At 37.7% G+C, this 12,008-nt stretch overlaps 1 protein-coding gene across 1 annotated transcript; it reads left to right on the top strand.

The window, feature by feature from the left end:
* Window positions 1-7,475: 7,475 nt before the first annotated feature.
* LOC109126276 (uncharacterized) lies at window positions 7,476-9,656 on the top strand. The gene is made up of 5 exons (XM_087512414.1): window positions 7,476-7,968; window positions 8,157-8,335; window positions 8,467-8,754; window positions 8,847-9,074; window positions 9,161-9,656. Exons 1-5 carry the CDS (start codon window positions 7,476-7,478, stop codon window positions 9,542-9,544), a joined length of 1,572 nt encoding a protein of 523 aa, XP_087368540.1. The 3' UTR covers window positions 9,545-9,656.
* The last annotated feature ends 2,352 nt before the right edge of the window (window positions 9,657-12,008 follow it).

Here is a 12,008-nt window from a genome sequence, read left to right as displayed (position 1 = left end):
CATCACCGAGTATAATTCGATATCTTGAACCGTAAATTGGTGATATGTTTACGGCACGTTTTGCCGATTGCCATTTTAATGAAGATGAATTTCCAGCATTAGGGGGAGGAATTAAACAAGTACCAAAAGATATTACATGGTATACACCATCTTTGATATATCTTGATCCCCCTACAAATCAACGTGAACTGGAAGTTCAGAAAATTGTACATTTACAAAGTTTGGTAAATCAATTACCAGATACGTTCATAGATACAAAAAGGGTGACAAAGTCATATATCCCCGCTGCAAATGCACCATCAAGTGTTGAAATTCCTAAAGACGAACTTGATGGAAGCAAAGCTAATGACCAAGGTTCAATTGAAACGGGGGAGGCCAATGGGCTCTAAAGGTAAAAATCCCCGAAAGAAAAAGAAAATGGGAGATGAAAAGGTTCAAGAAGAACCAAATAAAGAGAAAAGTCCTCAGAATGATACAGAAAAATATGAGGTTTCTATTAACGATGCTCAAAATGGAATGTTATGGTATAGAGATGAAATCAATGATGATAATGGAATATTCTCTTTTTCTGTATCTAAAGAGATCGTTCATGAAAAAGATGATCCAGATCCAAGGTCCGTATCAGAATGCCAATATAGGACTGATTGGGAGAAATGGAAAAAGGGTATGCAACTTGAGTTTCTCTTCCTCAATAAAAGAAATGTCTTTGGACCTCTTGTCACTGCATCTAAAGATGTAAAACCTGTTGGTTGCAATTGGGTATTTGTGCGAAAAAGAAATGAGAAAGATGAAATCACACGATATAAAGCCCGACTTGTTGCACAAGGTTTTTCTCAAAGACTTGGAGTTGATTATGAAGAAACATATTCCCCACTCATGGATGCAATTACATTCAAGTACTTAATGAGTCTAACAGCTTCTAAGAAATTAGAAATGTACCTTATGGATGTAGTGACAACATATTTATATGGATCATTGGATAATGATATACATGAAAATTCTAGAAGGATTTAAGATTCATGAGGCATTAGATTCTAAGTCTAATGAAATTTGTGCAATCAAATTACAGCGATCACTTTACGGGTTAAAACAATCTGGGCGCATGTGGTATAATCGCTTAAGCGAATACCTATTGAAGAAAGGGTATGTTAATAATGAAATATGCCCATGCGTTGTTATAAAGAAATCTCCATCAGGATTTGTGATCATTGCTGTATATGTTAATGATCTGAACATAATTGGAACTCAAAAGGAGATTGATTATGCAAGAACTCATATGAAGGAAGAGTTTGAAATGAAAGATCTTGGAAAGACTAAATTCATTCTCGGGCTTCAAATAGAGCATTTCCAAGATGGAATATTTGTGCATCAATCAAATTATACAAAAAAGATTTTAAAGCGCTTTAATATGGACAAAGCAACTCCTTTGAGTACTCCAATGGTCAATAGATCTCTAAATGTCGATAGTGATCCATTCAGACCTTGTGAAAACAACAAGAAAATACTTGGTCCGGAAGTACCTTATATGAGTGCTATCGGTGGACTCATGTATCTTGCAAATTGCACTAGACCAGATATTGCATTCGCTACGAATCTACTTGCAAGATACAACTCATCCCCTACTCGCAGGCATTGGAATGGGATAAAACATATTCTCTGTTATCTTCAAGGTACGATTGACTTGGGATTATTCTATCCTAGAAACTCTTCGGTTGGTCTAGTTGGTTTTGCAGATGCAGGATATTTATCAGATCAACATAAGTCCTGATCCCAAACTAGATATGTTTTCACAATTGGAGGAACTGCAATCTCATGACGCTCACAGAAACAGACTTTGGTCGCCACTTTCTCAAATAATGCAGAAATAATTTCTCTACATGAAGCATCGAGGGAATATGTATGGCTCAGATCAATGACTAACCACATACAAGAATCAAGTGGAATAGTCACCAGTAAAGAGCCAACAACATTATTTGAAGACAATGCTGCTTGTGTCGCTCAAATCAAAGAAGGTTACATCAAGAGCGACATAATAAAGCATATACCTCCAAGATTTTTCTCCTACACTCAAGAACTCGAGCAAAAGAAGGAAGTTGATATTTAACATATCCGCTCAAGTGACAATGCATCAGATCTATTCACAAAGGCGCTTCCGACTACCACATTCGGAAAACATATTCACAGTATTGGAATGCATCATCTACGAGATTTATGAAGAAGGGTTATACATATCTTTTCGAGGGGGAGATTACGTTACTATACTCTTTTTTCCTTGTCATGGTTTTTATCCCAATGGGTTTTTCCGTGACAAGGTTTTTAATGAGGTAGTACGTAACTCGTCAATAGTGATGGATAATCAAGGGGGAGTATTATAAAATAGAATTGTGATTAATCCATCACAAGACACATGCCATGACACTTGTTCATGTAGTATTACACTAACTCAACACTTGTCATTACCAAGTGTATAAGTGTGTGACTCATGTCTTTTGTAATGCACACTATAAATAAGGAGTTGTGTAATAAGAGTAAAATATATAAGTTCTTCTTTGATCTAAAAGGCTTCCCAATCTCTCTCTCTTTCGTGGCTGCTTCTCTCTCTCTCATTTCTTGTTCTCTTTATAAAGTATTACAAAATACATATAAGTGTATTTGTAGTTATAATTCACAACATATAATAGATAATTTTTTAGGCCCAACACTACAAGAAAACAGGTGATTAGCGACTACACATAGCGACCACATATGTAGTCGCCAAAATTAACGACTACATAGTGACGATTTAGCGACTTTTCTGCGACTACATGGATTTAGTCGCTAAATAGTCACTCTTAAACGACTAATTCATGCAGTCGTTACGGTGGTCGTATTTTAACGACTAAGAGGCGACTATATTGTTGATGGAATTATTTAGTCGCAACTTAGTCGCCAATTTAGCGACTACAATACGACCACGTCAAATAGTCGTAATTTTTGGCGACTACGTTGCGACTCATTCGGCGAGTCATAAGGTAGTCGTAAAGTAGTCGTAAAATTTAGCGACTGTTCGGCGACTCTTACGGCGAGTCATTACATAGTCATCTTGTAGTCGCCTAGTAGTCGCAAAAAACAGTTAAAAGAAACGTGTTTTCCATGCGGGGGTTGGTGTACCAACTTTTATTATGTAGTCGCCTATTAGTCACCTATTAGTCACCTAGGAAAGTCTATAAAAAGAAGTTGCACTCATTTGTTCTCTTCACTCCTAACTCACTTTCCTCCTCTAAAAGAAAAATTCTAAATCAAAAAAAAAAAAGTTTGCTTTATATAATTTTTTATATTTTCTCCCAAAAAAAAAAAATATATATATATATATATATATATATATAATTATAATGGCGGGATATTACAATTATGGTGGTAATGGCGGTAATTATCGGGAGTGGATGTACAAGAGGTTCGATGAAGTGACGGGGAATTTTTCATCTGAATTCGAAGTGGGGGTGGACCAATTCTTAACGTTTGCAAGTAGCCAAGAAACAGTTCAGAATAATGGGGGTAAGTTTCTCTGTCCATGTAGTGTTTGCAAAAACAATAGATGTCTCTCGGGTAGAAGAGTTATGAGTCATCTGTTTAGTAATGGATTTATGCCAGATTATTATGTTTGGTATAACCACGGCGAAGAAATTAATTTGGATATAGGAAGTAGTTACATTGATAGGACGTATGATGGGAGTCATGAAGAAATGGGTAATGTAGTAGAAGATCCATATGTGGATATGGTGAATGATGCATTTCGTTATAATGTGGGTTTAGATGATAATTATCATCAAAATGAGAGTTATGAGAATGTGGAAGAACCGGTACAAAACCATTCTCAGAAATTTTACGACTTGTTAGATAGTGCAAAAACTCCTTTATATGATGGTTGTCGTGAAGGTCACTCGCAATTGTCATTGGCTGCTCGAGTGATGCAAAATAAGGCGGAGTATAATATGAGTGAAAAGTTAGTAGATTCGGTTTGCGGAATTTTGACGGATTACTTACCAGAAGGCAACCAGTCTACCGGTTCACATTACGAGACAGAGAAATTGATGCGTAATTTGGGCCTTCCATATTATACAATTAATGTTTGTATTAACAATTGTATGATTTTCTGGAAAGAAGACGAAAAGGAAGAGACATGTCTATTTTGTGGTTCACCAAGATGGAAGCCTAAGGAGGACCGACGGAGAACAAGAGTACCATATAGTCGTATGTGGTATCTACCTATTGCTGATAGGTTGAAGAGAATGTATCAGAGCCAAAAGACTGCAGCGGCAATGAGATGGCATGCAGAGCACCAATCAAAAGAGGGAGAAATGAATCATCCTTCTGATGCGGCGGAGTGGAGATATTTCCAAGAGCTTAACCCTCGGTTTGCAGAAGAACCCCGTAACGTCTACCTTGGATTATGTACCGATGGGTTCAATCCATTTGGCATGTCTCGTAATCATTCACTGTGGCCTGTGATCTTGACTCCATATAATTTACCCCCTGGTATGTGCATGAATACGGAGTACTTGTTTCTTACAATTCTGAATTCTGGGCTAAATCATCCGCGAGCTAGCCTCGATATCTTCCTACAACCTCTTATTGAGGAGTTAAAAGAGTTGTGGTCTACTGGAGTCGATGTATACGATGTGTCTTTGAATCAAAACTTCAATCTAAAAGCAGTGCTGATGTGGACGATAAGCGACTTTCCGGCGTATAGCATGTTATCGGGATGGACCACCCACGGTAAATTATCTTGCCCAATTTGCATGGAAAGTACAAAGTCGTTTTATCTACCCAAAGTAAAGCTCCATTCCCAGCATATACATTGACAAAGGAAGCCAAAACAAATTTATTGGAATGTGTCAAGTATGCGGTGAAATTTCCAGATGGTTATTCGTCAGACTTGGCTAGTTGTGTTGATCTGATCAATGGCAAGTTTTCAGGAATGAAGAGTCATGATTGCCATGTTTTTATGGAGCGACTTCTTCCATTTATCTTCGCAGAACTCCTAGACCGGAACGTTCACCTTGCATTATCAGGTAGTACCATCATTTTAGTAGTATATATTTTTAAATATAATTTCCTAAGACATGAAATTTTCAGGGATTGGAGCATTTTTCAGGGACTTATGCTCAAGAACTTTGCAAAAAAGTCGCGTTCAAATTCTTAAACATAACATTGTTTTGATCTTATGCAACTTAGAGAAGATATTTCCACCATCATTTTTTGATGTGATGGAGCACCTGCCTATACATCTCCCATATGAGGCAGAATTGGGAGGCCCTGTCCAATATAGGTGGATTTATCCTTTTGAAAGATTTTTCAAAAAGTTGAAAGGAAAAGCGAAGAACAAAAGATATGCGGCTGGATCAATCGTTGAGTCCTATATCAATGACGAGATTGCTTACTTCTCTGAGCACTACTTTGCCGATCATATACAAACAAAATCAAGGTATAATTAAATGAAATTAAAATTTATACTTAATTTGATTTATTTTTAATTATCTTATTTGATCAGGTTAACAAGATTCTATGAAGGTGAAGTCCCAATATATCATGTCCTTGGAGTCCCTAATATATTTAATTTACTCATGTCGGTCGCCCAAGTGGGGAAATGCATGAAGTATGGCTTTCAGAGAGAGACTATCAGTGCGCACATGCATATGTTTTACGGAATTGTGACTATTTTCAACCAATTGAGAGGTATATAATATAGCCTCGCATATATATAGACTCCACAAATATTTCTCATATATATTAAATATATTTAATTTTCTTAGTATGTTTGAGGATTTTCTTTCTACCAAATATCCTGAATTAACCGAAAAAGAACTGTCCACGAAAAGAGCTGAAGAATATCATGTGTGGGTGAAAGATTATGTAAGTATACTCGAACCCATGTAACCGACTCTGATTATGCATTTATTTAATTATATCATTGATATATAATACTTATATGTATACGCAGGTTATATACTGGAACGCCACAAATCCATTTCCTACTTGGGTTCAAGAGATAGTGCATGGACCGTTACACAAGGTCAAAACTTGGCCAATATACTTTACAAGAGGCTATGTGTTTCATACGCAGAATCACGGCGCTGGACGGAAGACATGTAACTATGGTGTATGTGTTAAAGGTGAAAATTACACTGATGCATCTGATGGTGCAGATTTCTATGGGAACTTAACTGATATCATAGAACTTGAGTACGAAGGGATGACCAATTTGAGAATCACACTTTTTAAGTGTAAGTGGTATGATCCTGTCATTGGTAGAGGGACTCGGAAGAGCAATAGTGGCGTTGTTGACGTGAACTCTTCGAGAAAATACAACAAATATGAGCCATTCATTTTAGGTACGTAAGACTTGTCTAGAATTTATATATAAGTTTATTTAATGTAACTATCCATACTAAATTGCGATTTTGTGCAAACAGCATCTCAAGCGGATCAAGTTTGCTATATTCCGTATCCATACACAAAGAAACCAAAGCGAGAGTGGCTAAGTGTTCTGAAAGTAAATCCGAGGGGAAACATTTCAGGAGAATATGAAAGCAATGAACCGACTCTGTTGCAAACAGAAAATGATGATGCTGTATTGATGACTACAGTTGAAGATCTCATAGTCGACAATTTGGTAGCAGATGCTAATCCAATAAACCTTGATTACGATGTTGGAGATGCGGATCCAGAAGATGAATTCCAGTGTAATTTATCGTCTTCTGATGATGAAGAACAAGAAGACGAAGAACAATAATTATTTGGCAAAATTACTATGTATTTGTTTTTTAATTTTTGTCTTTTTACTGTGTAATATTTGTGTATTATTGTGTAATATTATTGTCTAATATTATTGTGTAATATTATTGTGTAATATTATTATGTAATATTATTGTGTAATATTATTGTGTAATAAATTTGGTTATATAAATTTGGTTAATTAAAATTGGTTAATTAAAATTGTAGATTAAATAAATTTGGTTAATTAAAATTGTAGAGAAAAATTGTAGATTAAATTGTAGATTAAAATTGTAGATTAAAATTGTAGATTAAAATTGTTTTAAAATTGTAGGTTAAATAAATTTGGTTAATTAAAATTGTAGATTAAAATTTGGGCCTAATTAAACATAAACCCAAACCCATTAACCAAACTAATCCTAACTAATCCTAACTAAACCCAAACCCAAACCCATTAACCCTCTTCTTCTCTCGATTCCCCCTAATACGAAAACCCTAATCCCCATTTTCTTCTTCCTCTCGCAGCCTTCTCTTCTTCCTCTCGATTCGATTCTCCCAACGATTAACCCTAATCCGCATCTTCTTCCTCTCAATTCCCCCAAATCTAAACCCTAATCCTTCTCTTCTTCCTCTCGATCCCCCAAATCTAAACCCTAATCCTTCTCTTCTTCCTCTCGATTCCCCCAAATCCGTAACCCTAATCATTCCCATCATCTCAAACGATGCCTAATCGAGGAGGAAGGAAGAGGAAACCTGCTGCTCCTAACGTTTCTCAGAGAGTCGGAGCGTCAACAGCAAATAAACGGCCGCACACTCTACCCAATCAGTACAACTTCACGCCGGCGGTCCAATCTCCTCCTCCGCTGCAGACGCCTGAAGTACAACGACAGTCATCGGCGGCCCAAATCCGGAACTATCCTCCGCCTCAACAGCTTTTTCAGAACTCCTACACTCACCCACCGCAGCCTACAGTGAACCCGACCCCTTCTCAAGAAGTCCATCCGTCGCATCCTCCGTCTCAACAGCTTTTTCACAACTCCTACACTCACCCACCGCAGACTACAGTGAACCCGACTCGTTCTCAAGAAGTCCACTACAATCCGTCGCATCCTCCGCCTGCTCTAGTTGACCCTCCGCCTACTCTAGTTGACCCTCCGCCTTCTCCAGCTGAAGTCTCTCAGACTCGTAGTCATCGTTCGCATCCATCGTCTCAAGGCAACAATTTCCAAGCTGATTATCCTCCGGTGTTGCCGGAACTCCAGGAGGACACATTGCAGGCTCTGAATGCACTGCTTCTAGTGCCAAACAGACATGAGTTCACCACCGTCCTCTCTCCCATTCCCCTACCAAAGACAGAATGGTACGGTTACAAACTCTTAGACTTATCGATTTGTTATTTTGAGTGTCTCTGTTGGTTGACTTTGGTTTTATTGTTTCATGTGTCTGGAGGTTTGATCGTGACCCTGGATCTACGCTCACTCGGAAGATTACTAAAATTCTTTTAAACAAATTCGAAGGTCCTTTCTACAGTTGGACATGCGTTCCTCGGGATAAACAGGAAAGATACTTCATTGAGTTTGCGGTTAAGTGTTCTGTCCTCTAGCTTTCATATATAGCTTTAAGCTTCACATACTGCTTTACTCTTCATATATTGTTTTATTTACTTGTGCTTCTTTTCACTCACATTAGCTATTTTCTTTTTGTTTTTTGTAGAAAACCCACACTTGGGATCCTTTGATAACTGGGACTGTTCAAGCTCACTTCGAGACCATCTGTCAAAATCGGCTCAAAGACATGGTTAGCACCGTGAGAACTACTAGACGCCAACCTAAATGGATTGGAACTACTCTATGGACAACAATGACAGAATTCTGGGACACTGAAGAAGCACAACAAAGGAGCAAAACATATTCTGATTGCCGTATGTCTGACCGTAATGGCCTCGGTCCTCATGTCCACCTCTCAGGGCCAAAGTCGTATAAACAGATTCAAAACGAAATGGTGAGCCAATTCTGTTGTTACACATTCGCCACTTTTATTTTTGACCTAGCTGTTACATTAAAAATTTACTTGTCTGTTTCTTAACATTACAGGAAGAGGAATTGGGAAGAGAAGTACGCATTGGTGAGGTTTTCATCAAGGCACATACAAAGCCTGATGGGACATATGTTGATCGGAAGGCAGAGAAGATAGCAGAAACATATGAGAAGAATGTGCAAGAGAGGTTGTCTCAGCTCCAGGAAGATCCTTCTGCCATCTCAGATGGGGAGTCACGGCCCCGAGAGCTAACAACTGAAGAATATACAGAAATCTTTCTTCAGGTTACGTTTTATTTTAACAATACAAAAATGTTATCTTGGAGTTTAATTTGACATCCTCTAATATCTTATTTTCTCTTACTTTGCAGTCCACTGAGAAGGATTCAAGAGGAAAACCTTTTGGAGTTGGAAGCCTCTATGACTGCATTGTCAATGGCAAGGGGAAGCAAGCAGGAGACACTTTAGCCTTTGTGGCTATGCAAGAACAATTGAAGGAAGCTCAACGGAAGATAGAGGAGCAGGCTGCTAATATGTTGAGGCGTGATGCAGAAATGTTGAAGCGTGATGCACAAATTGCTCAACAATCCGAAATTATTGCTGGGCAGAAGGAGAAGATTGACGAGTTGGACTTGGTGGGGAAGTTTCTGCGGCAATGTGATCCACGGTTCAAGGAGTTCTTGACAGCCCATTCAGCTAAAGAGACTACCACGACAGAGCCTCTTCAAGAAGAAGATCCAACTTCAACTCCATAGGTTACTCTATGTGTTAATTACCTACTACTAAGTAACTATTTTTTGATGAACTCAATGGTGACACTATGTGTTGTATGTACTTTGTGTTTTGAAAACTATGATAATTATTATGTGTTTCTTTAGGTTTCCAATTTAGAATCATTTGTTGGTTTTGTTGACAGGGTTAAAAAGAAAAAAGAGAAATTAAAATATTCTATATCCAGTTTCAGAAAACGTTAGTCGCCAAATAGTCATCAAATTTTAACAATATAGTTAAAAACTAAAGTGACTATATAGTGACTACAACATATATTAGTCACTATATAGTCACCAAAACTTATACGACTATCTACCGACCAAATAAACAACCCATTTGTTCGGTTTTCTTAATCACAGAATAGTCGCAACCTAGTCACTAAAAATAACGACTACATGATGACTACTATGAATATAGTCGTAACTTAGTCGCAATGGAGTCACAAAACTTTACGACTAAATGATGACTACTATGTGACAACATGTATATAGTCGCCTATTAGTCGCAAAATGGCGACTAAATTTACGATTACAACAAATAGCGACTATCGATTAACGACTGTATGAAATAGTCGCTAATTAGTCGTAAATCTTGATTTGGCGACTATTAAGTGACTAATAGTGTAGTCGCAAAATGCGTGTTTTCTTGTAGTGCAAAAAAGAAATTGTTTTGGGGGTTTGATTAATACTATTGTCAAATTAAAGTGATCACACATTATAGAATTGATCGGATTATTTCGGTAGCCTAAACCAAACCAATCCCTTGGGTTTGTGGCAATTATTAAAATATTTTAATAATTAAAGTTCCTATCTTTCTTGTCAAATAAAATTTTTTAATTTCTCTTATAAAATGTGAAGAAAATTTAACTCAAAAACCTGTGGTGTGACAAATTTTTTTTATTTACCTGAGAAATAAAAAGTATCCGTACATTTTTGGACCTATAAAACAAGTACTATCTATCCCAAATCCCTTATAAGATGTTTCAGATAAAAGTATAAAGATTAAATTTTATTTTTTAAACCTAAACATCATTTAATAATTAATTAAACATACAATTCAACCAATGATAAAAAAAACTGCATAATTTAAAGGGTTTGAATGGTGAAAGCGGTCAGGACGGACAAATCCATCAGTGGATTAGACCGCTTTTTATTTACTATTTACAAATTTAGTCCGCAGTGGTGCGGTCTAAAAGATACAGAAAGAAAACCATTGTGGACCAACCGCGAACCCTTTAGGTCTGAATGGTAAATGCGGTCAGAGCGGCCAAATCCGTCTGCGGTCTGGACCGCTCTATTTTTGGGCGGATTATAGACTGCTGCAGACTAACTCTATTTGTATGCAAAAGCGGTCTGCAGTTGGTCCGCAGCAGTCTTGTCTCAACTTATTTGGACCGCACCACTACGGACTACATTTGCTGAATGGTAAATGAAAAGCGATCCAGTCCGCAGACAGATTTGTCCACCCCAACCGCTGCAACCATTCACACCCAAAGTGTGAATGGTTGCAGCGGTTGAGGCGGATTTGACGTAGTCCGCAGTGGTGCGGTCCAAAAAAACAGAGGCTTTGAATGGTAATCGCGCCTTGACCCGTCTGCTGTCTAGACCGCTCTATTTTTAAGGCGGACAACAGACCGCTGTGGACCAACTCTATTTGTATGCAAAAGCGGTCCGCAGTTGGTCCGCTGCGGTTTTGTCTCTGCTTTATTTGGACCGCACTACTGCTAAGTACATTTTCTGGATCGTAAATAAAAAGCAGTCCAGTCCGCAGACGGATTTGTCTGCCCCAACCGCTGCAACCATTCACACACAGAGACAAAACCGCAACAGACCAACTACGGACTGCTTTTGCATACAAATAAATTTGTCCATAGCGGTTTCTTGTCCGCATTAAAAATAGAGCGGTCCAAACCGCATAAGGATTTGACCGCCCTGACCGCAATTACCATTCAAACCCTAAAGGGTCAAAAATTCAAACAACATTAAAATCTGTATATAAATTTGTAAAACATCTTATAAAGTGAAACAAAAGACTTCCTAAACATTCTATATTAGGGAACAGAGGGTGTATGACATAAGATTGGAACCAATCTAACTTATGATCACTCAGTGATCAAGAAAATCCAAGCTTAACTTGCGGAAGTTGGCATTAGCAAGCTGGCTATAACGCTCTCTCTTGTGAATCAAGGGGTAGAATGATGGATCAATGTGATTGACTCGCACAATTAATGGGTTAGTCGACTCACTCAATCAATGAAAGAAAGAAGGATGTTGAACTAATCAACAAACTTAATCTGCAGCTTCAAATACGCCTAAAAACCTACTCTATAAAGACTAATGAATAAATGGAAAAGACTCAAACTTTGACAAAGAAAAAAGTGTTCTTACTACTTTAAAGATGATCAAGGGTGTCTTTACAAAGATGGACGAACTGAGTTTATAAAGGGCT

This window comes from Camelina sativa, chromosome 5 (assembly GCF_030686135.1).
Source record: "Camelina sativa cultivar CO46 ecotype springtype chromosome 5, ASM3068613v1".
In the NCBI taxonomy this organism is placed as follows: domain Eukaryota; kingdom Viridiplantae; phylum Streptophyta; class Magnoliopsida; order Brassicales; family Brassicaceae; genus Camelina; species Camelina sativa.
This window is presented reverse-complemented; position numbering and strand designations above follow the sequence as displayed.

Bases quoted from the DNA above. Each gene is read 5' to 3' on its own strand.
- LOC109126276 (XM_087512414.1), top strand. From the start codon at position 7,476: ATGCCTAATCGAGGAGGAAGGAAGAGGAAACCTGCTGCTCCTAACGTT. The intron at 8,336-8,466 runs GTTAAGTGTTCT...TGTTTTTTGTAG, and splicing joins GATACTTCATTGAGTTTGCG to AAAACCCACACTTGGGATCC. The intron at 8,755-8,846 runs GTGAGCCAATTC...TTAACATTACAG, and splicing joins AACAGATTCAAAACGAAATG to GAAGAGGAATTGGGAAGAGA.